At 42.0% G+C, this 26,691-nt stretch overlaps 1 protein-coding gene across 2 annotated transcripts in view; it reads left to right on the forward strand.

Annotated features, from left to right (window-relative positions):
- Positions 1 to 3,313: 3,313 nt before the first annotated feature.
- The window catches only part of LOC306938609 (Y+L amino acid transporter 2), a 35,278-nt gene continuing 11,900 nt past the window's right edge, over positions 3,314 to 26,691 (forward strand). The window contains exons 1-7 of one of the 2 annotated variants that reach the window (XM_079522870.1): positions 3,314 to 3,440; positions 10,740 to 11,210; positions 11,851 to 12,026; positions 15,183 to 15,325; positions 22,329 to 22,454; positions 23,125 to 23,269; positions 25,007 to 25,130. In XM_079522870.1, the coding sequence (XP_079378996.1) occupies positions 11,082 to 11,210; positions 11,851 to 12,026; positions 15,183 to 15,325; positions 22,329 to 22,454; positions 23,125 to 23,269; positions 25,007 to 25,130 (843 nt within the window). In that variant the 5' untranslated portion in view covers positions 3,314 to 3,440; positions 10,740 to 11,081. The remainder of the gene's footprint in view (positions 3,441 to 10,739; positions 11,211 to 11,850; positions 12,027 to 15,182; positions 15,326 to 22,328; positions 22,455 to 23,124; positions 23,270 to 25,006; positions 25,131 to 26,691) is intronic. The other variant, XM_079522871.1, reaches the window with a different exon arrangement.

Genomic DNA, 26,691 nt, shown 5'->3' on the forward strand with positions numbered 1-26,691 from the left:
TTGGTCCAGAGGTAAAAACAGACAGAAAAAGTGAACGACAGAGATGTAGATGTTATAAAAAGAAAGATAGTGCAGAAAAAGGTCAAAGTAGCCTATGTTTCCACCTACTGTACCAAAGTGCAAATAACAGCAGATAACAGGATCAGCTGCTTCTTCACAGAGCAAGGCGTCTTGTCACACCGCTAGGTTTCAGGGTTCAAATGAAAAAGATCTACAAGCTCAGAACATTTGAGCTTGTGGATTTGCTACCTTTGATATTTGTGTGTGGCACACTGACACTGTGGGGTATTACCGAGTTGTTTTTAAAAACACAAAAAGTTAAAACATAGAAATAGGAGGTTTCTGCCTGACAGAAACCTATACTTTCTGTATAGGCCTACTTCTTAATTCCATCACTAGTTGATTCTTTTCTGTTTTACAGTTACAATGCTTTGAACACACAAAGGTTGCAGCATGTGACGAGACAGTGGGGAGGGGGCCTGTAGGACGGCAGTGGAAGATAGATAGTGGAGGATTTATTGATCCCACAGGGGAAATTAAGTTATCATGGCAGTACTGCAGTTATAAAACACAGGACACAATACTGTACAGAAAAGCAGATATCAACTACAGTTGGGGTAAAAGTAATTAAAATAAAACTAACCCAATAAGACCTATAATCGTATATGGTTCCATGATGACAAACCCTAAAAAAAATCATTGTTGACTTCAGGGAGATCCGAGGAAATCACATTCCTATTTCTATCAGTCATCAGTTAGTGTTTTAAGATTATTGTAATTGACGATTCAAGATGCAATATTTGCTTTGAGGATGTTGACAGAGAAGTTCAGAGAAGGTCAGAGGGAGCTGCATTGTGTCTTTGTAGAACTGGAGAAAGCATATGATAGGATGCCGTGGGAGGAACTGTGGTATATTGTATGAGGAAGTCTGTAGTGACAGAGAGAAGTATGTTAGAGTGGTGCAGCCAGGACATGTACGGAAGAAGGTTGTTGAGGTTAGAATTACCAAAGAGAAGATTTATGGATGTAGTGAAAGTTAGTTGGTGTGAGGTAGAGGACATTGATATTGTGGCTACCCCTGAAAGGAAAAGCCGAAAAGAAAAGAAGAAGTCATATAGGCCTATATATATCCCATGCATTGGCGGTCCTTTACGTGAAAAGGTTTTGAGAACCACGGCCTCGTGCCGTTCTTAATGGGTTAAATTGTGGACAGTTTCAAATTTCTCTGTATACACTTCTCACACACCCTTAATTAAGTGCTCTCTCAACAGCAAGTGCATCCTCAAGTAAGCGCAGCCGCAGCACAGAGTGTACTTTCTGAGGCACCTCAAGAGATTTGGTATGTGAACATCTGCTGTACCACTGAGAATGTTCTGTCAGGGTGTGTCATTGTGGTTTCGGCAGCTTCGACTGCTCAGGACCACAGACCAGTGGTTCTCAAACACAGAGGTCAATGTTTTTCAGGCCCCTTAGCTGAGAGAGAGATGAAACAGAGACCCCTGCAACCTTATTGTTTAAAATTGTGTTGCAATTGAAGATTGCTGTGTATTTTCAGATATTTAACCACTTGTCTTAAACCCTCAATACTTGACCTTTGCCTCTGTAGTTGGTTTGCTCCTTTTCTCTTGACACCAAACCACGTGTCGTTGCCGTAAATAGCCGACCAAGTAGCAAGCAGTCTGGTTCCCAGGCTATTGGGGGCCACCCTCTAGTAACTCTGCGGACCCCTGTTGAAGACGCCTGGTTGTCTCCACCAGGCCGAAGGCATGGGGAGAGAGTATGTTTTGCACTCCGTCCGTGTGTGTGTGTGTGTGTGTGTGTGTGTGTGTGTGTCCGTCCGTCCGTCCGTCCGTCCGTCCTTCCGTCCGTCCGTTACCAGCTAATCTCCGGCACCGTTAACCCGGCCGATGCCAAACTTTGCACACACACTCCCTGGATGCCAACGATGAACCTCTGCCCCGCATTTTCCAGAACGGCCTGTTATAGCGCCACCATGAGGCAGCTTTTCACTTTTTTTTTTCCTAAAACTGCACCGATCTGCGTGAAACGTTGCATGCACACTCCCTAGAGGCCAAGGACAAACCTTTGACCTGCATTTTCCGCATCTGCCTTTTATAGCGCCACCAGGAGGCCGACTTTTGTAAAAACACATTTTTTTATATTACTCCTCCACATTCTGTCCAAAAATCTCACAAATCGTTACACAGTATCTCTATGGTCATGTGCTCAAGTCGGATCTGTCCGATATTTCATATTCCATCCTAATTGGCTATAATTGGCTTTCACAGTTTGCAAGATTGCCCCGTTTTGAACAAAAGCCTCAAATCATGAACGCAGCATGCAATTTAAATCATCCAATTGCCATCAAAGGCAAACATGTTTATATTACTCCTAAACATTTTGCCAAACATCTCACACAGTCCTATCCTCCTGGTGGAGACCTGTGCCCAGAAGGGCACTTTTTCTAGTTAGAGTATGTTTATGTGTTTATCTATCTACAATAGAGAGAAAGAGAGAGAGAGAGAGTGTGTGTGTGTGTGTGTGTGTGTGTGTGTGTGTGTGTGTGTGTGTGTGTGTGTGTGTGTGTGTGTGTGTGTGTGTGTGTGTGTGTGTGTGTGTGTGTGTGTGTGTGTGTGTGTGTGTGCGCGCGTGCCTTCGTGCTTACAATCTGTTGTTCTTTATTTTGCAGCATGAAGCACATTCACAGGAAATCTGTTATACAGTACAGAGAACCAACGATTGATTTACGTTGAATGGAGGCGCATGTAGTTCATCTCTAGACCGTACATTTGCAGGAAACCTGTTAGTGCAAAGAAAGATTGATTTATTCACAGAATCAATCGCTTAATGTATGTTGATTGAAGGCTCACACACTTCAAAAAATATGTTATGCAGAATAAACACTGACCAATAACTGAGCAGTTGAGACGAAGAACCATCTAAATCCATAATTTATTCTGACCCCTCATTGAAAAGGCCTATCTATCCTGAGTCCTGACCCCTATGCCCTATCTATAATGCATAGGCCACATGTGGATGGACTAGTCTCTCCAGGAGGGGTCGGTCAGATGATTGATAGATCGATCAAGATTGATTGAATTTATTGATGATGACACTTATGTCACACGCACGCACGCACGCACGCACGCACACACACACACACACACACACACACACACACACACACACAGGCATATGCCTAAGTAGTACTGTATGTTGACAGAAAGGTCATATCTCTGTCCAGTCTGACGACACACCGCTGCTTGGTTTCATACATCATATGCAAGACAGTTTAGGAGGAGGAGGAGTCAACAGCAGCCCCTCTGGCATTGGCTGCATGCACTTTGTTAAATGTGGTCAAAAGCGACACATGTTCTCTTCTCTCTTCTCCTGCAGTGCTGTAGCTCCAGAGACAAAGACCATAAACCTCCAGACTCCAGGTACTGTGTTATCGATCCGTCTTTTATTTACTATTATTGGTGTTATGAATTTCAATTGGGGGATTCATTGATTGGTTGAGGATTAGTGAGCATGATCTCTGAGTCCATGTCGACTGGACAAGAGCTAATCATTAGCTAAGATAGCGTCACAGACTCAGCCACATCACATCAGCATTCGGCAGCATCATGTGTTGGTGACAGCTGTCGCTTGGCGAAAAGCGCCGTCGCGTGTTGTTGCATGTCAGCTTGTACTTGTAGATCAGCGCTTTTCGCCAAGCGACACCGTCGTACTGAGGAGTGTGAGGGGCAGGGGGGGGGGACAGCAAATGCTAATTCCTATGTCATATAGAAAGTACATGTCATGTGTTCTAGGCCTATTTAGAATAATGTGAATATCAGTGGTTGTTTATTTACTGACTACAATGATGGTTTAGATGTTTACATTGAAGATGTAGTCCCCATCCTTTTAGTTTAGCTAGTTGTCCGGTATGGGTGTTACACCGCAAATGGCAACCTATAGCGTTGTGTGTACCGTACCTGCCAACTGTGCATAAATGTGCCAGGAGTCAGGACACAGGAGGGGTGTTTGGCCGCTTTCGGGACACTATTTACCTTTTTTTTTTTTTGTATTTGGGAAGGAGGTTTCCAATTGATACACAAAAGGTAAATCGGGATGTATCGCAAAGGGCTAGTAGTGTGTTATGAATGATTATGTTTTAGGTTACTAAAAGGCAGACAATGCTTTATTTTATTACTTGATTGTATTACAATCTTATCAATTGATATCTGTTATATTTCATTTATATATTTTAGAAACATCAAATTGTGTTGTCTATAAGCATCCTTGCGATGTCGCAGGATTCGATGGGTCACCGATGTCGGCGTTACGCCAGGAAGTGTAAAATATTGAGGCAAAAAATGCAAAATGGTAATACTTTCAGCGAAGAAGCACGGTGCTGCAAACCGGAACTTATTTTAATGAACAAGATGTAGTGTGGAAGGTGTAGTGCAGTGCACCCATGCTTCACTCTTCAACTGAAGTTTTAATGTTGTATTTTGAATGATGTGATATGAACCTTAATGTCACATCGCAGACCTGTGTAAAACAGGGGGTGACATTATTTGTCGTAAAAGCTCCCAATCATTGGTAGTTTTCAGGAAAGTGGAAAAGAAAAGATGGAAAGAAATCAAAGAATATATAATATATTAAATAATTTGCTATTCTCTCTAATATTAGCAGTTAGGGTGATTATGTAATTGTGACAGGTCTAATCAACATCTATGACACATCTTCCTAAGATGAAGGGTATAATAATATGTTGCATATTGGTTCTAGGGATGGGAATTATCGATTAAATCATTAATTGATAAGTTTTGATGACCTTATCGATCTATCTATAAGTGCCTTTTTTTTTAAAATCTGGGAATCTTAATTTCCCTCAATATCTATAAAAACCACCTTGCTGATATGCAGAAAGTTTTGATGACCTTATCGATCTATCTATAAGTGCCTTTTTTTTGCCTTGATGACCTTATCGATCTATCTATAAGTGCCTTTTTTTTTTAAATCTGGGAATCTTAATTTCCCTCAATATCTATAAAAACCACCTTGCTGATATGCAGAAAGTTTTGATGACCTTATCGATCTATCTATAAGTGCCTTTTTTTTTAAAATCTGGGAATCTTAATTTCCCTCAATCTATAAAAACCACCTTGCTGATATGCAGAAAGTATTATATTAATCAAATATGTATTTGACCATTTGCTATACAGGGACAGGCAATGGCATCTTTGTATGAGGAATACAAAAAATGAAAAGTGCACTGTCTTGTCTGTCACAAATCATATCGCAAAACTCAGACGTTTCTGTGGGGGGGACCTTTTTTACCGGCGTTCCTCAGGCCGCATGCAAGCGCAGACTGCACAGAAAATCACCCAATGATGGAACCGCAGAATTTTAAATTAATTATTAACTGTTAAATTTAATTTATTAATTTCTTAACGGCGATTAATCGATTAACTATTAACATCCCTAATTGGTTCTCAAAGTGGGGTCACACGCTATGAGCTTGTAGATCTGTGCATATCTTTGAATATACCTTGTCTATATTTTTAAGCGAACATTTTTAACCCCAATCTTTGCTTCTAGTGATCCCTGGCACAAAATAGTTTTGAGATGGCTCGCAGCCAAATGCATATCATTTTGGGGGTTCTTGACATGAAAAGGTTAAGAACCACTGAAAAAAAAGTCATCTTTCAAACTTTTTCATCTATGGCACCCCTGAATTACATTGATAGTAAGTATTAGTAGCACTAGTAAGTAGTAGTAGCACCTAACATTTATGTCACATTACGGTACATAAATATTATTATTATATGTAAATCTTTCCCCCAGTATCCCTATTCACCAAAAATAGCCATTTTGTTTTTCGGAAAAATAACCTACCAAGGAAAGTGCAACTCAAGTCTGTTTCACTCTGTAAAGAGGGTCTAAAGTGGTTAAACTGAAGTGATATTGATAAATTCCAACTATTCTGTGGCACCCCTGGACGTCTTTGAGAAACCCTGCTCTACTGTTGTATCTCCTGCGGGGGCATGATAGCCAGATCAGTACAAAACAGACCATGGTCTTAATCTGATTGGGCTGCTGTTCACTGGCGCTGGTCTGTTGACTCCTATAACCTCACAGCCATTACCACCTGCTTCACATGAGAGATAAGTACGACCGAAGCCAACCTTTGTTTCATAACGGCTAATTGGAAACAATACAATGATGACAATCAAACTTTAGTTATAAAGCACAACTGAGATCGACCTGTACAGTGTAAAAAACATTCAACTTATCCCCTGACCAAGCAGTCAAAAAATAAAGGAAAAACAGCGCCCTCTTTTCCTAGTTGACGTGAGTCAACAGTCTGTCTTGAGAGACTAGCTCAATGGTAATGGTGTCAGCACTTCCGGAGTAGAAGAGGAAAGTCGCATAGTGTACCTTTTTAGTAAAGACCTAAAAACCTTGATGGGCTTTACAATCTTTTTTTTTTTAAACAAATTTTATTCAAAGAGTATGACATCATATTATGCAAGTTTCACAGAAAGAAAATACAACTCTTTGTTTTTTAACTCCTTTCCCAATCCTCCCCACCCACCCACCCACCCACCATCTTTCCCCACGAGGCCAGACATACAAACAACATAAATTATATACAGGTATAAAACCAATAAGTTGAGTACATAACTAAGATACACACAACATATATACAGGTATAAAACCAATAGATTGAGTACATAACTAAGATACAAAGAAAGGGATCACATGGTTACGTTCACAGAAATAATTAATAAACAACTTAAAAGGGGGTAAAATAAGACATAAAATTAAAAAAAAACAAAAAAAAAACAGTAAATAAAAATAATTCAAATACTTATATATAAAGCTTGTAAGAGCTTAATTGGCTCATTTCTCGACCCTCATGTGTAATGATTTCCAATATATTAGGCTATATATCTTGCACCAAGTAGAGATCTGCACCACCAGAGCACACCAACACCATGTGTCTTCAGTCAGGTGAAAGTGATTCCAAACTGCTTACATACGATATTAAAGGTTGCCAATGGTTATAAAATTTATCAGAGGACCCTCGAATTGTGAATTAGATTTTTTCAAGTTTCAGAAAGGACATAACGTCAATCAACCATGATTTGGCCGAGGGAGGGGACTCTGCCTTCCACTGTAAAAGTATCCTCCTGCGGGCGATTAATGAGGCGATGGCAATAACATTAAGCTGCTTTTTGGGTAAAACTACATCCTCCTCCGGGATTCCAAAAATTGCAATTTGGGGGCAAGGCAAAATGGTTGTCTCCAGCACCTCAGAAATGATGTCAAAGAAAGATCTCCAGAATGGTAACAATTTGGGGCAAGACCAGAACATATGGGACAGATTTCCTGGTGATTGTGAACATCTATCGCAACTGTCCGTCACGCCCGGATATATTTTAGATAATTTTGCTTTACTGTAATGAGTTCTGTGGAGAACTTTGAACTGAATGAGGCTAAGCCTAGCACAGGAGGAGGAGGAATTAACCCTCTCCGTTGCCTGCTCCCACCACTCGTCTGAAAATGTGATCCCCAATTCGGCCTCCCAGCCAGTCCTAATCTTATCCAAACCCGGGTCTCTGTGGGGGATAGTCTCATAGAGACATGCAACAACACCTCTAGCTAGGCTCGCTGCAGGCATAAAGACCTCGACACCCGACCGCGCAGGTAACTGCGGGAATGTTGGAGAGTGGGTCTTAACAAAGTGTCGAACCTGAAAATATCTAAACCGGTCAGGGGCTTTACAATCTTGCAAAATAATTTCTTGTGCTCTCAAATCAAGTACTCTCCCATGGATGGAACACCATTCACATAGAAAAACTCTGTAAGAGTTTTTCTATGTTTCTAACATGTTTCTATCTATACATGTTATTTTGTCCCATGACTCCCATCTGTATGGTAAAATAAGTTATGCAATGTAACTTATAGCAGTGGTTTTCAAAGTGGGATCCAGGGACCCTCGGGTTCCTTGAAGGGGTTCCAAAATGCCCCCTTAAGGATCCACTTTGGTTCCATGTGTACACTATCGGAGATGGGCGTCCTTGAAGTGAAAATGAGAACCACTGACTTATACAATTGGGGTGGCTGTATTTAGCCTCCCTGCTGTTCTGGGATATTTCACATCTGATTTCTTCTCCTGACTAGCGGGGACAATATTTCTAAAACCTCACAATTTCACATTGTGTTAATTGTTGTGATTCAATGTACCAAACAGTGCTATTGGGGTACTCCGTTCACACAAGTCCAAAGGACTTTGCCATACAAAATGTTTCAGTTGTAAGATTTTATTCAGCCATTTAGACTGGCTGCCGTGTCCACGTTACTTTATCTCTGAAGCTGGGAATGCGTGTGCACGAGGTTTCTCAGACATTTGTCTTTCATAAATCTCCCTTAGGTTTTAGAAGGCCTTTTCAAAATAGGCCTCAGGTCTAAATGGTTTAAACTAATAAATCCATGAGATTGCACAAGTTGACTCAATACTGATTTACTTACTATGTGCACAAATGACATCACCATGGCCCACATACAGGTACAATTTACAATTTACAATTTAGGCATTTAGCAGACGCTCTTAATCCAGAGCGACTTACATTAAGCAAAAACAAAAAGCATGGCATACATCACATGTATAAAAAGTAGTTATCATGAATCATGCGTAAACTAAGAACGTAACAGTGGAGTATCTATGTAAACTATACATACTATACTATATAATATATTATACATGTGTACTATAAAGTGCTATGACTACATAAAGTGCAATTCTAGAGCTGTCTACATAACAAGCTATAAGTCTGTTTAAAATACTATCTAAGTCTACATAATGTGCTATCTAAGGGGCTAGGCTAGGGCAAGTGCTACGGGCCATGGTGGAGTCTGAAGAGGTGGGTTTTCAGACTACGGCGGAAGATTGGGAGTGAGGCTGCAGTTCTGACTGCAATGGGAAGTGCATTCCATAGTTTTGGAGCCAGAAGGGAGAAGAGTTTGGGACGTGTGGAGCGTTGTCCCGGCGTTTTTAGTGAAGGTACCTCCAGCTTCCCTGCGTTGGCTGATCTGAGTGAGCGGGAGGGTTTGTAGGGTACGATCATACTTGTGAGATATGGGGGGGCCATGCCTTTGGTTGCTTTGAATGCCAGCATCAGAGTTTTGTATTCTGTGCGGGCAGCGACCGGGAGCCAATGGAGCGAGCGGAGAAGGGGGGAGACGTGTGAGAATTTTGGCTGGTTGAAGACCAAGCGTGCTGCGGCATTTTGGATCAGTTGGAGGGGCTTAAGTGCACATGCCGGTAGGCCAGTAAGGAGGGAGTTGCAATAGTCACGTTTTGACAAGACTGTTGTCTGGATTAGGAGCTGGGCTGACTCCTGGGTGAGGAACGGTCTAATTCGTCGTATGTTGTAGAGTGTAAACCTACAGGATCTAGTGACAGCTGTGATGTGTGTTTTGAACGAGAGCTGACTGTCCAGGACAACACCAAGGTTCCTGGCTGTCGGGACAGACTTTACCAGGGCGTTGTCTACGGAGATAGTTAGCTCCCGCATAGGGCAGGACTTAGCTGGGAAGAACAGAAGCTCAGTCTTGTCTGGGTTCAGCTTGAGGTGGTTGGAAGACATCCACTGTGAGATGTCAGCCAGGCATGCAGTGATGCGCTCTTCTACCTGGGTGGCAGAGGGGGGGAAGGATAGAAACAGTTGTGTGTCATCGGCATAGCAGTGATAGGATATATTGTGAGCAGAGATGATGGTGCCAAGGGATTTAGTGTACAGTGAGAAGAGGAGGGGACCAAGTACAGATCCCTGTGGGACCCCAGTTTGGAGGGTGCGGGGGGGTGATAGCAAACCTTTCCAAGAAACCTGGTAAGTCCGGTCAGAGAGGTAGGAGGAGAACCACTTCAGCGCCGTCCCGCCTATGCCTAGATCAGCAAGACACCAGAACGGGAACAAAGCACAGGAGTCACAAGACCCCTGCAGGCTTCTGGTGTGATGGAGCCATGACTTGGAACACGCTCACACTGATACACAGAGGTGGACAGTACTTTAGTAAATGTACTTAAGTACTGTACTTAAGTACAGATTTTGTACGTTACTGTCCACCTGCTGATACACTTAAACCACATGAGCCCTAGCATCCCTGTTCTGGGGTGACTGACATTCCGTGAAAATAGCAGACCTACAAGCTCTGTGAGTGTAGTGAATGAGCTTGTCTGTTAACAATACAATTAAAACTAAGTGTTTTTCAGTTCAATCCATCACTAGATAAGACGGGTCTAGTTACTCTGACACTGCCACAATAGCAGCTATCTCCCCAATTGCTGCTAAATATTTTTTTGTACCTGCCTGTAACAGGTTTTATCATAGCTGTCATTCTTAACCTGTATTGTCTTTATGTTTTCCATATTCTAACCTTGTTAAAAATGTACGCCCTATTTGATGATCACACTACAGCGTCACACAAAAGTAGCAGATGCACAAGCTGGAAAAGTATCGCAAAGCGACATGCCATTTTTGAGCTTGTAGATCGTTTTTTGAATTTGAATCCTGAAAAGCAACAGTTTTAGACTTATGAGGTTTCCACCCAACGGAGACTATATTGTATTGCTGCTGTTAGCACAGTCTTTGTGGAACATGTTACACTCAACATTTTGCTGCTTGTACCGGTATGAGTAATTGACAAATAAACCCTTCATTTATTTTGATGCTTGAACCCAGCAGGTCGTGTGGCCCTGCACCCCCACCACGATGACTGCCACCTGAGATGGAGGAGAACTTCCCACAACACCACCCGGCTCCCCCTCTTCTTCCCGCTCCTTCATCCGTCCTCCCCTAATGCCTCCACCCTACAGTCCTTGAATCCTGATTCCTCTGCGGAGGCATCGTGGATCTTCATAAGGCAGCTGTTTTTGAGGTGCCATAAGGCTGCTGTGAGCTTAAAGGAGGTCGCACAAGGCCACTGGTGAGCTAAAAAGGAGGCGCGCCAGCAGCAGGAGGTGGTATTCTTAAGCTGAAAGGAGGTGCATAAGGACACTGAGCTGAAAGGAGGCGCGCTGCAGGATGGGAGCTGACGGGGATACGTCGTCGGAAGGCAGCGGCGTGCGTCTCAAGCAGGAGATCTCTCTGCTGCACGGCGTCTGTCTCATCGTGGGGAACATGATCGGATCGGGGATCTTCGTCTCGCCCAAGGTAACGTAAACAATACAGCACCACCTGACTGAAGAATAGTAGATGCAGTCGCCAGTTAATGCAGAGTAGCGGCCAAACCGCACCAATGCAACTAGTCGCAACTCCTTGCAACAAAACAATTTGGAGGTCAACCGCTCCAATGCAACTCCTTGCAAGTCATTGGGGATAAACCACTTCCTCCGTGAGGAGGAACCAAAAGCTACAGACTGCAGTAAAACCTGAAAGCAGGGTTTTAACTTTAAAATCAGCCTTGTATGGTGCCGATGCTGAGATGTGCGCTATAACTGTTGTTCAGTGCCAACGTCGCCGCAACGCGCAGAACTGCACTTCTGGTCAGACGAAGGAGGAAATTTCATTACTCAAATTTCTGTCTGCTTGCCTCCATCGATCGTACTCCAGCATGCAACAGTGACATTTGTTGGACTGTCCCGCTCCTCCTATTGACTCTTATGGACCGCCCCAATGACCTGACACAGTTTAAAGCATTTACTGCGCCATGACCCGATGTCTAATCTAATGTACCCAAATGGAATGATGCTACGTACAAGACAAATGGGAATATTTTATCATCAGTCTACAGTACGGTTCTGCAGTTTTTGCATGTTATAGAAGGCTCTCTCTCCCTCCCTTGTCCCTCCAGGGGGTGCTGTTTCACTCAGGCTCATTTGGCTTGTCTCTGGTGGTATGGGCCATCGGAGGGGTTTTCTCCGTGTTGGGTGCGCTTTGCTATGCCGAGCTGGGGACCACCATCCGCAAGTCTGGAGCCTCCTATGCCTACATCCTGGAGACCTTTGGAGGATTCTTGGCTTTCATTCGGTAGGTGGCCATTTTTCTTTTTATTTGTAAAAATAAATTGGTTTCAGCCTGATCCAACCCCCCGTGACTTTCATTATTACACTGATGCTAACCACATTGATATTCCCAGGGTGTCATAATAAAATAGGTTAACATTCAACCAAAGTAGGTGGATCTACAAGTTAAAAAAGTGCCACCTTGTGACTCGTGAGCTTGTAGATCAGCTCTTTTCGCTGTTTGACATGACTGTGTGTACATAGGGTTGAAGTTGTTAAAAAAATATGGAAATGTGTATATTATATACAACGTGAAATAGGTAAATTGGAGTTACTACCTTTCCCTACTGGCACCATGTACAAGAAATCTGATTCAGAGAGAGATTAGAGAGATTAGCTCCACACACGTGTGTACAGACTCTCTTTTAGATGGCAAGCCTCCTACAAAAACAAGCAAGCCTCCTACAAAAACAAGCTGTATAAAGCTAAGTTTTCTGCTTTAGGGGATAGAGAGGGGAAGCATTTGACATACGCATTTGTTTTCCGTGCTTGATTCTACACGGGTGCTAACACTTAGATAGAGCTCTGCATCACAGCCATAAATCATTGTAAACAAACCAGAGCTTTAGCGCGCTTCTCCAGGTAAGCTACAGGGCCTGTTGCAAGTACATGAAAGCGGAGAGAATTTCAGAGGACTCTATACTTAAAGGGACATTTCACCACTGGAAGAAACTCCAGTCACTCAATGTTAACACCTTAATTGCCCGGGGTTATTTAATACATTTGCCCAGCGATTTATAGCAGCGGAGCACTTTTACCGACGGACCAGATGTTATCCCGGATGTGTGTGTAGCAGCTAAATGTAGCCAAAACACTCTAATGGCGATCGAAAACAACGGGAGGTATGATTAAATCTACTGCTACTAGCGACTGGACAGCGGTGGGCTGTCTAACACATAATCATTTCTTTGAATTAGATGGGATGATTTAGATCGCGAGTTATTAACATTTTAAGATTTTCGGTCTCGTCGGCTAAACGGGGGGGGGGGGGGGGGGATTTTCGATGACATCCCACTGTTGCGCAACATCGGGTATTGCGAAACAGGTGCTCCTAGGCTGTGGAGCGATGCGATCGGTTTTTATATCATTAATCTCCGTCCTGTTAATCAATCTCCTTCCTGGGCATCAGAGTGTACTAATTAATAGGACGGAGACCTCCGTCTGGGGCCCTTAAACTGTTAATAGTATTTTAGTCAGATAACTCACGAATAGATTTAACCAATATTTATTATACAATGAGAATACAAGTGTGCATATAATATTTGTTCTTGGCGTTCGGCTCTGCTACATTTTTCTCCCTGCTCTGCACAATTAAACACCATGTTATAGTAGATAACAGTAGCACAATTTGAAATTTGCACTCTATGCCCAGAAAAATAATGTAGTCTGTGTGTTTGACTGCTGGATTACTACAATCACCATAATGCTTTGGTGCACTCACCCCACCTTGTGGAGAGGGGAGGGCTGTCTTACTGAGACATGTAATGGACATGTAGTCCAGGAAGGAAGTGAGACCAGTGTCTGTGGCATCACAGACACTTTGAAATACTAAAATATCTAAATCTAAAAACACACATTACCCACACACAAACTCCAGGAAAGTGTTTCTTGTCTCTCAAAATGTATTAAAATAAGATCTGGTTGCGAAATGGGTGAAGTGGCCCTTTAACCAAGGATGTCGGGAGCGTGAAGGTTGTCTTTTTAAACCATGCGTTTATATCGTCTGTCGGGTGGAAACCTCATACAAGCTCAAAACGTGACGCTTCACACTGCATTTGATACTTTTGTGTGATTAGACTATGGAGATAAGAGGTTTCTGCCCAACCACAACAATACAGATGTTTAAATGTAGTCGAGTGGTTCTCAAACTATGGGTCGTGACCCCCAAGCTGAAGGTGACCTTGCAACTGAAAAGATTTGGTAAGACTGTATATTGTCAGGTCTACAATGCATTATTATAAGCTAACGAAGCTTATGAAGTGTTACAAGTGACTGTCATAATGCTTTATAAGTGAAGTGGAACAGCACATTTTTAAGTACAATAACTTGGTCGGTTATGAAGTGTTAAGTTATGCATAATTTTAATATAAACATTTATACATGTGATTATTGTAGACACAACCTTGACGATGCCCTTTGTATTGTCAATGCAGTGCAAACTAGCACAATTAGTTTTCGCATACTCTCAGTGTGCTCGGAGCCCATTTCATCACACAACAATGGGCTGCTTTACCACACTGAAGGTGGCTATATCTGGATCTCCATGCAGCATATTAAATCAGCTGTTTGAACTCGGAAGGAGAGTGGAAATTTCTTGCAGACAGAAACTGCCCTTTTTGGCACAGAGCCAGACATGTAGGTACTGATAATATATGGCTGGCATATTTAGCCAATGCTTCTAAGTCTGGGACTCCAAGGTCGTCGAAACTGGGGTTGTGGCATTCCAGGATAATCGGTGGAGATTTGGCGTTGTGTGCATCTATTTATAACGTACTGATGAGCAGGAAGCAATGGCCACTGTGCGTGTGTGTGGTGTGGTGTTTTTTTTCTCTTTTTTTTTTATTGGAATATTTTGAAATTAGAAAACCTTTTCCACTCCTGGAAAAAGTTTGGAATTTAGTAAGGGTCCTGGAACTATTTGGCTATGCATTGTTTTTGGCAATTGATTCAGTTAATAAAAAACACACCTGTGTGAAGTGAGGGACGCTCTTATCATGTGTCATCATACAGCCTCTCATTCTGGCCAATCACAATTTGCGTCCTCATTACAATGTATATAAATGGCACGACATTTGGAATGGCTTTATACCATTCTTTGCATTATTTTTGCTATTTTTTTCCCTTTGGACATTGCACATATAGGAGTAAGACTCATTATTGCACCTAATGATTGTTATGTAGCCCTTGACATTTTGGGAAATTCATTGGTAAAAATGTGTGAGAATCCTGTAATGCACATCTCTCTTATCTCATTCTGTTTCTTTTGGGTGGCCAACATCGGGTGGGAATGGTCAGAAGTCCAGCGTGAGCGATCAGGAGCGGGACTAAGAAAACAGTCCAACGCATTGCTGTATTGTATATTATAATATAGCAGATGTTTTGTTGCGTTTTCTTTCCTCAGGTTGTGGACATCGTTGATGATCGTGGAGCCAGCCTGCCAGGCGGTCATCGCCCTGACCTTCTCCCAGTACCTGATCCAACCCTTCTACCCTACCTGCCATGCCCCCTACGATGCTGTCCGCCTCATCGCTGCCATCATCATCTGTAAGCCTTCGTCTCGTAATCTCACGGCTGAAATGGTTTATGGTTGACCTTGATATTGAAAGCTATACTTTCAAGGGCATTTCCTTATTGAAAACAATAGGCTCTATGCACAGAAGCCATATTGGAAATAAATTGGGCCTCTTCCGTACTTATCAATTATACTAATTAAGACTCTATTATACTTATACTTAGCACAGTGGTTCTCAAACTTTTTTATTTAAAAACTCTTGAGCGTGTACAAATGGAACCAAATGGACTTTGCACACTACTGCACACCTGTAAGGGGACATTTGGAACCTCCTCAAGGAACCATGAGGGTACCTGGTCCACACTTTGAGAACCACTGGTGTAGCGGTGTTTCCAGCGAGCCAACATGCACAGCACCCTGACTCTGTTTGAACAGAGCCTTCATTAGTATCATGATGAAGGCCGACACATTTTTAAGTTTGAGGGCGCAACTAATGTAGTGTAGAGTATCTTTACAAAACCTCTCTAAAAGGGAATACCAGCACTAAAAACGACCATAGCCACCTTTCACATTTGTGGTCACCTGGAAAAGTGGCTATGGCTGTTTTTTTTTGTCCAATGAGTATTTTCGTGCAAATAAAAGGCTTGCAATGGATTCAGAATCATGGGGGGGAAAAAAGAGAGAGAAAAATAAGTTTGACCCCTGCTCACATGCTACTTAAAGCAGAATTAAAAATTGTGAATTTTGCCTGCATATAGTTATTAATGGAACACCAACTTTCAGAAGCTGTCATAGATTCACTAGGGAAACTGAATTTCTGTCTTTGTGTGTGTGACCTTTACAACACATTGTTGAAGACATTTCTTGGCAAGGCATTTATGCACAGATTAAGAGCATACTGTAGCTGTGACACCATACAGAAGTTTAGTACATGCTGCCTAAATCAATCTTCAGTTACTAGGGCGTGTTGAGAGACAGACTTGTCTCAGGTGGTTACCAATACATGCCCTTAGGGCTGCAATTAGTTGTAACTATTATTTTCCTAGTCTATTGCATAATCGAGAAGCATGTACATCAACATGTCAACATGGAACAAATTGAAATCTATTGAGTGGTGCAACCACTCCTATAGACAGCTATGTGTGTGGCTGTGTCCCTGGGTCTGTCCCTGTGTCCGAGCACGAAAATAGCGTTTGTTTACCACCAAGTGTCACTGTTGCACATTTTAACACACAGGCCAGGGAGGAGGGCTTGTACAGTACAGCACCACTCACTTCAGACTGGTCTGATTTTTTTTTTATCAGTCTGATTATCCACTTATGCCCTCCTTACTTTGTTTTATAGCAGTTCTACAAACTTGTATATAGGAAACAATATATCAAGTATTTATAATTAATAAATTCAATCAATTAAAACGATGCCAGTACATAATCTCATCCAGAGTTGTACAATCCTTTTCTCTTTCTTCTGGTGTCCATACAAATCCAGACAGTGCATAACCTTTGGCTATTGTCAATGACTGACTCAAGATTTCTTCCTATTTTTGGAAACCGGGAAAAAAAAAAAAAAACCTGCTCATCGTATCACAGCTGGTTTGCGGCTTGGCAAGCCGCTGGTTTGCGGCTTTCACCAGCTGGTTTGCAGGTTGCAATAATTGGCACAAGCCTCTCTTCGCCTGTACAGTACGGCCCATTGTGCATGAGAGAAAAGCTGAGCCACCATGCTGTAGCTTGCATAATACAAGAGGCAACAGCCATCATGCTGCAGCTTGCATAATACAAGAGGCAACACAAGGATGTCATTGTCACCACGCTTGGATCATGACTCCCGCGTGTCTCTTGACGAGCTGGATGGCACGTACTGTCCTGGTGTCCGCCTCTTGATCACTCACCAGATTGGCCTCCTGTAATTTGGTACGTTTTGTGCCCGAGATCATCAAAGCACTGCCAATGCACCTGTGTCTTTTGTATCTCATGTTGATTGATGGAGTTCAGTTTGGGTGCTCAATGCTCATATTGGTCATAAACGCAATGTATTTGTTCCTCTACTGATAGCTGTGAAAAAAGATTCCTGCAACCCATCTGAAAATGTTTTTTGTTGCCAGGGACCCCCAGAAGAGAACTTTCAAACAAATGTTAAAATATAGCAGATGTACAAGCTTGCAGCACGGATGCTTCATACTTATGAAGCAGTTTGAAAGTTGAATGAAAGAGCCACATACTTCTCAAGGCCCCCTGGAGGTCCCCAGACCCCACTTTGAAAACCAGTGCAGTAGAGGTTGGGGATCTTCAATCGGGATACCGTAGTTTCATAATCGCACCCGGAAGATGGTGTCTGATTGGCTGCTACCTAGAACCAGAGCAGGGTGAGACTGATTGGGCGTGAGCTAGGGCTTTAAGCAACTAGTCGACTATTCAACAGAATCATCATTATTGTCACGTCACATCACATCACAGGGCTACAAGTGTAAAACAATGGGGGAAGTTTTTGTGCAAGCTCCATTTTTTTGTTGTTCCCAGAAAGCGAAGATGGAGAGGGGTGGGCGGGTATACATGCATGTGTACATAAGGTGCATAAGCATAACTGGTATAGGCTACTGTTCATGGTATATGGGGGGGGGGGGGGAATTGTCCCCTGCCTAATCCAGATGACAATCCAAGGACTTAAGATCTTTTAATAGGCCTACCTCACAAAGAAAAAGACCATTACTGCATCAAAAGTAATAAACAAACTATATATAGCCTAAGCCTTACTAGTAAATCCACTAGTTGACCTCGTTGGTACTAGTTGATAAGAAGAACCCCCTACAAAAAAGGGGGGGCCTTTTTCCCTCCTGTTTTTGTAGGCCTCAAGATCAGCTACAATGCTGTGTACAAATATACCCCCCCCCCCCCCTTTTTTTTGTTTTGTTTTACATAATAGGTAGTTAAACAATGTGTCGACTAGTAAACTAGTCAACTAATACAAAATACTAGAAGTGAAAGCCCTAGCGTGAGCAGACATTCGCTGCACAAAACGCCTCCTCCAGGCGTCTCTTCCAACAGGAAAAGGAAAAATGTAGCCATATATATGTAATGTGTGTTGATAGTGGTACCCCAACTTTCATCAGCTGTTGCAATGTTACCTAAGGAGGTTGGCTTGGAACAAATTGATAGCCTTTATGAACACACAAGCTAGTGGTAAGCATTTTTTTTTTTGCAGATTTGCCACAGATTTTGCTAGCTTTCCCTAACTATTCAGGGACGAATGTATACTAATCTATAGGTCTACTTGGTTAATGGTATTCCAATGGCCGACGGCAGCTGAGTATGTACATTATATGTCATAGGGTTAAGCAACCAAACACTAGGGGACTGAAGTCCCGAGCTGAACTTGCTCTACTGACGCTTGATTAAGAGAAGGACTCTCAGTGAAGTCTATAGAGAAAGGGTCTGCACTCACAGGGTAAAATGTTTTTAATTTACCGCAGCTGTCATGACAAACTGATGAGTTTCGGCTCCTCAGGCCTTGCGAACTGGTTCTCTAGACTTATCTTAAGCAACACCAGTTTGCTAGAAGCGGACATGGTCCACACAGGACTGTGTGAAGTTGGACCAGCTGTCAAACACTTGCTGTGTCAATGTTGACACTGTGGGAATGGAGAGGCCAAAGTTCACATTCACAAGGTGTGTCAGGAGAGAAAGAGGGATATCCAGGTGTACCTTGGGATTTTGTGACATCTACAAATTGTTGTTGTAATATGCTGTTAGCCCAATTCTCCGCCATTAGTGTAGATCTATGCCAATTGGTCTTTTATAGTATGATTGATCGAGTCGTGATGCTACTTACAACGCTGTAATGGTCAGGCTTTCTCATTGCCGACCGGATGTGGATCCGACAACACGCAGTGTAAGTAACATTTGCAACATCCGGTTGTGGGTTTTGGCTCTTCAAAATAAGGGTTGAGCGGGGGGAAATCCTGGCAGTACGAGGTGAATTAATTAATATACAATTAAGTTATGAACTATCTTTATTTTTAACTATTAAAATAAGATACTGTACCCACTCTTCCCACAACAGCAGCAATAATAATTATTATTCCAATCATCGCCGGCACAAAGTTCTAAAAGTTGCACCCTATGTCATAGAAATGCTACTCCGCTCTAACAAGCTGCACGACAACAGTGTGTGGTGTAACGGTGACACAATGTTGTATGGCAAAGTCTAAAGTAGCTTAATCAGACTAATCAATTTAGTCTATTAATCCATTAAGACCTGAGGCCCACATGCCTTCTAAATCAGTAGTTCTCACTCTTTCAAGATTTTTCCAAAATGTTCAAAAAGTCAACAGCAGATGTACATGCTTCGAGCTTGTATATCTGCTGTTTTTGAACAGCTAGAATCTAAAATGACACCAATGCTTAACTGGTTTAAAAATCTGAATTTAGCTTGATTATGCGATAAGAAAATAATCTGTAGTTGCAGCCCTATTGTTTATACTAGTATGATGGGGCTGGGAGACATGACATGAATATCACAATTTTTCAGGATTAAATGGTTAATCAGACAAACCAATATAGTCTATTCTAAAAATATATATTTGAATGCTTTCCCTTATTTGTTGCTTTTAAAGGAAAAAATTAATAAATCGTCACAAAAAACCTGCTTCTCGGATAATCTATTAAATCTACAATGATCAAGATGAAATTATCATTATTGGTTCTACTTCTGAATACGAACGTTGATATGTTTTCGGCTAATTGATAATAGTATATGATATGAAATAATTAACTTTTTGTTTTGGCAGCACAGCAGTGGTAGACCTCCCAGAGAGGGTAGACGGATCATAAACCATGCCCTCATAATTAGCTCTGTGCCTGTGGGGTTGGGAACATGCCTGTGGGGTTGGGAACAGCAACATGCTAACTCCCAGCAACCTCTCCAGTCCCCAGCACACTATATTTATAGACCCTCTTAATTGTGTCTGGACTGTATACACTGGGAGATATTTAAATCCATACTCCATCCTCTTGCCTTTATGTCCACGGTGCTTTGCAAGTAGCACAACCTTAACTCGAGATCCTGGGCCAAAACAAGGTGCTTTTGCCAACGTGATCCCGTAAAGCCATGCACGTGAATTCAAGCTTAGCGTGTCTACCTGCATACAACTTATCATTTCTTTGTAATGCTGAGCTTTGTACTACTGTACAAGCAATGAGTGTATAGTCAGGGAATATTATCAGAATAATGTCAAATCTGGGAATACATTTCTTACCAAGAATTTTCTTCACCAATGTGTTTGAAAGGTGTCTACTAACATATCCTACATTGGTTTCTATTCAACCACCCTAGGGGATTTTTTGACAGCTGCTGAAAGTTGGAAACCTCGTATGTGCAAACCGGTTACTTTTCAGGATGAACATTCAAAAATGGCAAAAGTCAAAAGTATTAACATGACTAAAAATACTCCATTGGAACAAAGGTAATGACTGTTTTGGACATACATTTAGGCCTGTGACAATTATTACATATTCGCCTAATCGTAATTATTTGAGATAATCGCAATTATTTTTGCATAATCGTCTATCATTTCCATGTTGTAAAAAGGTCAATCTATTTTCAAGCATTTTTCAAAAATAGCAGATATACAATCTTACAACACGTCACTTCATGATGTGTTGTAAGCTTGTAGATCACCTATTTCCGCTATTTTGTAGATTTGTTTTTGGAAAGACAAAATTCTTAAATTTGTCAGTGATTTCTTTCTATATTTAAGTTATTTGTGATATCTGCTGCTCTGTGCAATTTGTGATTATGAAGCCTAAAATGCAAACAATTAAATCGTTAATCGCAATTATTTGTATGACAATTAATTGTCAACTTAAATTTGTAATCGTGGCATCCCCTACATCCAGTACAAGGTTTCCTCCCGACATTGACCATATGCATGTCCATTGTGGGGCAGCCGGCACTGGGCTGTTATTGCATGTTTTACTGAGGGACTTATTAAATTCAGACAGAGTAACGACCCATCAGGTAACTGCAGAGAACTCGGCCAAGCTTTTATAGCCGACAGAAGCAGTCCCCATTTGTCTTCTCAATGTTGTAGAAAGACTGTTAATTACTCCCCTTGTCTGCCCTATTCCATGTTAATCAACTGGAGTCTCTCACACTTTCACTCACTCAAAGAGGCTACTTTCACTGTGCATCCAGACTAGATGCTTCTAAAATCAGAAGGAGTGCGGTGGTGAAGATTTGCCCTGAAGTGCAGAATTATTAGCAGTAGTGCAAGCCTGGTTGAATTGTTCTCGAGCTGTGCAAAGAACAGACGTGCATGCACATCACATACATGATTTGTGAAATGTATAGACAAATGGATTTAGTTTCCTATGGATAAACTCGCATAATAAAACTACTTGTGGTTCTAAAAAAAATTACTTGACCAGCAACTTGACCCTATACTTCGCTGACCGGGGTCCCCCAGGGATCTATACTTGTTCAAAGCATGTATGTATGCATGCATGCACAACTTGATGAAAAAGGTCGGTCAATGTTTGGACATGACCCCTCCCCGGCAAAACAACAGACGAAGTCAAAAGGGAACACGTGACGTTTGTCAGCATGTGTGTAGGTCATACATACAAACTGTTAGCATTGTTAACTGTCTACAGCGCTGCAGTCACGTCTGATAACTGGTTCAGCCTGTTTCACTGGAACAACGGAGCATGTAAGGCTCACCTGCTGTATGTGTTCTGTTAACGGGGAATCTAATCCCATGGATTAAAGTTCTCTGTCACCGTTCCATGAAAGATCTATCTACAAGATCAGTGCACTTATTCTTCTAACTCCTCCGAGGGGGAAAAAAAAAACTAAATGTATTTAGACCTGGTTTATGACAACGTTGATTCTTGGAGCACTGTGGTGCTGAAAGAACAATGTTACTCTATACTGTACGGAAATATTATAAAGTATGTTCAACTCAAACCGATCCAATATACCATTAGTCTAATGTTAATGTTGTTAACGTGTGTGTGTGTGTGTATGTGTGTCTCTCAGGTCTGTTGACGGTGGTGAACTGCATGAAGGTGAAGTGGGGAGCCATCCTGCAGGTGGTCTCCACCGTGGCCAAGGTATTTGCTCTCATTGTCATCATCGTGGCTGGCATGGTGAGGCTAGGACAAGGTGAGTCTGTTTGTCTGTCTGTAACCACCACTGACCACAACTGTTAAGTCCTACTTTAACCACAACACTATACCTATACCAGTCCTTTCTGTTGTTGTGGGGAAAGCTTTCGCTGAAAATAGCCGATCGCCATGAAGCTCACAGCTGCGAAAGTCTTCCCCACAATAAGGATGCTGGGGGTTTAGTGTATGTCCATAAGTGTCCCTCGAATTGATGCGTATTAGTCGACTGACCCCCAGTTGAAAAATAATTTACCATGTGCTGGTGACTCCCGTTACAGAATATTATTGTTTGTCAGATTAGATTTAGTACAGAGTTTTACAACTGTCTATACTCTACTCTAGGCGGAGAGAGAAACCTATGATCTGAATAGTAATTTAGTTCCATTCCCTCACTTCTAGCCGGTGAAATAATAGTTCCTAAACTGTTCCTCAGTTTGTTGTGAACCCCCTCATGGACCACCGGAGGTCCCTGGACCCCACTTCTATAACCATTGACTTAGATCGTTAATCACAATTAGTTCTCGGACAATTAATTGTCAACTTAATATTTTGTGATCGTGACGGTCAGTTCACAATGGTACACACACGAACACGCATGTCTCTAACAGCGGCCTGTGTGGGGAATTGAAACTTGAAACTGTTATAAAACACTCTTGTGTGTTTCATAGGCCACACCCAGAACTTTGAGAACTCGTTCAAAGGGTCCAAGCTGAACCCGGGCGACATGGCTCTGGCTCTGTACTCGGCGCTGTACTCCTACTCTGGCTGGGACACGCTCAACTTCATCACAGAGGAGCTCAAGAACCCAGAGAGGTAAAAACGGCACTATTCCGTTTCTCACAGCCATTCAATGAGTGAAATCATCTTTGAGCTTTTTTCCTTAAATTAACACCCTACTTGTCCTTGATCATACTACAGCGTCCCATAAAAGTAGCAGATTTCGGCCTGGGCTGTGGCTCAGCGGTCCAGGCACCTTGGCCGGTAGTCCGAGTCTGGCAGTGTGCCTTTACTGCATGTCACCCCCCCATCTCTCTCCCCCATTTCCTGTCAGCCTACTGTCTGTCCCGCTATATAATATAAAGGTGAAAGCCGCAAAAAAAAAACATTTAAAAAAAGTAGCAGATTTACAAGCTCAATGTGCGGCGCAAAGCGACTCGTTTTGAACTCATAGTTCTGCTACTTTTGCTTTTATTTTTTTAAGTACATTTTGGACATATGAGGTTTCCACCCGACAGAGACTAAATGTCAATTAATGAACCAATTTAAAAAACATATTGTCGAATTTGTGGCCATCAGGTGGAAACCTTGCATGTCCATAACCAACCTGGCCTCTCTAATTTAACTCTACAAGTTCACAATGGTGCAATGTGTTATTATGAGCTTGCTGATTTATTATGTATGCTTCGCGCCACATTTCAAGCTTGTGGATCTGCTACTTTTAATGCTTTTATGTGACGCTGTAGTTGTGTAGTATGAGCAATCAGAACTGCAGACTCACTCCCAATCTTCCGCCATAGTCTGAAAACCCACCTCTTCAGACTCCATCTTAGCCCTTAGCACTTGCCCTAGCCTTGATGACCTTACAGGCGTATGCATAGGCTCAACTTATGTAAGTTGGATAGCATTTTATGTAGTCATAGCACTCTATAGTGCAGGGTTTGCCAATACATTTTCCTCAAGGGCCATATTTTGACTAGGGTACCAGGCTGGGGGCTGAGTCTGTGCGCGAAAAATTGATTTATTAATTTTGTTTTATTAATTAAGCTTAGAATAGATGTAGAACAGTGGTTCTCAACCAGTGGTCCTGGGACCACCAGTGGTCCTTGAGGGGGTTTCAGGTGGTGCCCAGCTAATGATACCAAATGGACCCTGGTAACCAAATGGACCCTTATAGATCTTTAACTCTTGAGAGTGTAAAACGAATTCATTGTTAGATATGGCAGTGCTCTAGCAGTGATTCTCATTTTAATTTGAAGGATGCCCAGTTTGACATGCATAGGCTACTGACCCCCATTTAATGCCATTTATATCTGGGACTTCAATTTATTATAACTTTTATTTTTATATTGTAAAATTAATGTCGACTTAACTCTGAGAGTACAAATGGAACGAAATGGACCTGATATGGTCCATTTGGTTCCAGTTGTACACACTCCATTTGTGTACACTGTGTGCCAAAAGCCCTTGAATATTATTAAGGATTACTTTCATTATGGTAATCTCACACTTCATATCGCACATACCATACCTGTAACTTTTTTTTCCTTTAACTTTTCTTCCAGGGGGCAGGGGCCGCCAATTGGGGAACCCTGCTATAGTGTATACGCATAGTTTCATTATATAGGTATTTGGTGTATTACCATGTTTTTAGTTACTGTAAATCGCTCTGGATTAAGAGCGTCTGCCAAATGCCTAAATTGTATGAACAAGTAGGGCGTTAATTCCGCCCAACGGCGACTATATCAAACTGGAGAGGTCCTTGAAATTGAAAAAGGTTAAGAATCGATCACTGAAAAGGTCGTTTTGTTTTTCCTCTGTCTTCCCGTGCAGGAACCTGCCTCTGTCCATCGCCATCTCCATGCCCATCGTCACCATCATCTACATCCTCACCAACGTGGCCTACTACGTGGTCATGGATGCCGACACGGTGCTGGCCAGCGAGGCGGTGGCCGTGGTGAGCATCCCGTCATGAATGTGTAAATGCCTGTCTGTCATCCCAGAGGTGAGCCCAATTAAACCTCTGCCATCCGAGACGTGAGCAGAATTAAGCCTCCGTTATCAGAGGAATGAGCAGAATGAAGCCTGCAGCATAGTACAGACCAGTGGTTCTTAACCTGAGCTCAGTAAAGACCAGTGGTTCTTAACCTGAGCTCAGGTCAGGATTTTGTCGGCCGTCCCCATATGACAATGAAGTGTCAATGTAAGGACTTTTAAGACCTTTTTAATACTTAAAAAAAATTAAGGAAAGACAAAAGACCATTACTGCATCAAAAGTAATCAAGAAAGGTAAGAAAGCAAAGACAAAAGACCATTACTGCATCAAAGGTAATCAACAAACTATACTATAGTATTAAAACTGGTCAAACATTGGCCAAAATGTCAAATGATAAGAAAGAGGCAAAACAAATAAATAGCCAACCTTCTATATCTGCTATTTTCACATTATTCATCTGTGGAACTGAGTCAAACTAAATCATATAAAAGTACAATTCCAAGTGATTGTCAGGGTCCGGGTCTCCATTTAAAATATGATTATTTTGGGGGGCCGGTTGAGAAAAGGTTGAGAATCAATAGTACATCCATCCATCCAACTTTCTGAGATACTGAATTCTTGAGATGCCCTGTCTCCCATCCCCATCTTCAAACGGTCCTGTGACTCTGACTAATTCAGGGCTGAGCATGTACAAACTTTTGTAAATTATTTTATATAATAAACTGCATTTTTATTTCACTGGTAATTATACTATATATTAAAATTGAAATAATCTTTAATTCTCTTAAATGTAATTATTTCTGTGGACTGAAAATCATTGTTCTATTTAACAGACTTCCCTGGCATTTGACATTTATGCCCTCCAAAAATGTGACAAAGTGTCCTTTTCCCTTAAAATAATGAGATTCCTGACAGCAGCCTAACATTTTCTCTATTCTTCACCATTGTAACCTAAAGCGGTCTTATAAAATACCTCTAACGTACCGTTGCTGAGGCATGGCAGTAAGTCTTGCATTCTCACGGCCGTCTGAGAAGTGACCTTCAAAGCGGTCGAGACATGTGGATGGAAGGCTTAACTCTGGTTAATGAGTCGAGTGACGGACAGCTTCCGCTGTGCCGCGGGGGGAGGAGGAGGGTGACAGCGGTCCACCACTGTCGTCTTTTTGTCAGTGTAAATTAGGGTCCCAGAGATGCTGTCGGCAAAGACCTCCTTTATGCGTATTCTAACCTTTTGTGTTTCTTTTTGGAAATTTACACCCTACTTGATCATACTACAACTTCACACAAAAACATCAAAACTAGCAGATCCGCAAGCTCAAAATGTGGTGTGAAGTGACACATTTTGTTCTTGTAATTTTGCATAATTTTTTATTTGAATCCTGAAAAGTAACGGCTTCGGATATATGAGATGATATCAAACTGGTGAGGTCTTTCTTCCAGTGTTCTGGCTGTCAGACGGACTCCGGTTTGTCCCGCCGCCGTTGTCTGGCCTCTCTGGGCTGAAAGGTCGCCTCTCTGCTGT

Source organism: Electrona antarctica (assembly GCF_951216825.1).
Source record: "Electrona antarctica genome assembly, chromosome: 15".
Lineage (NCBI taxonomy): Eukaryota > Metazoa > Chordata > Actinopteri > Myctophiformes > Myctophidae > Electrona > Electrona antarctica.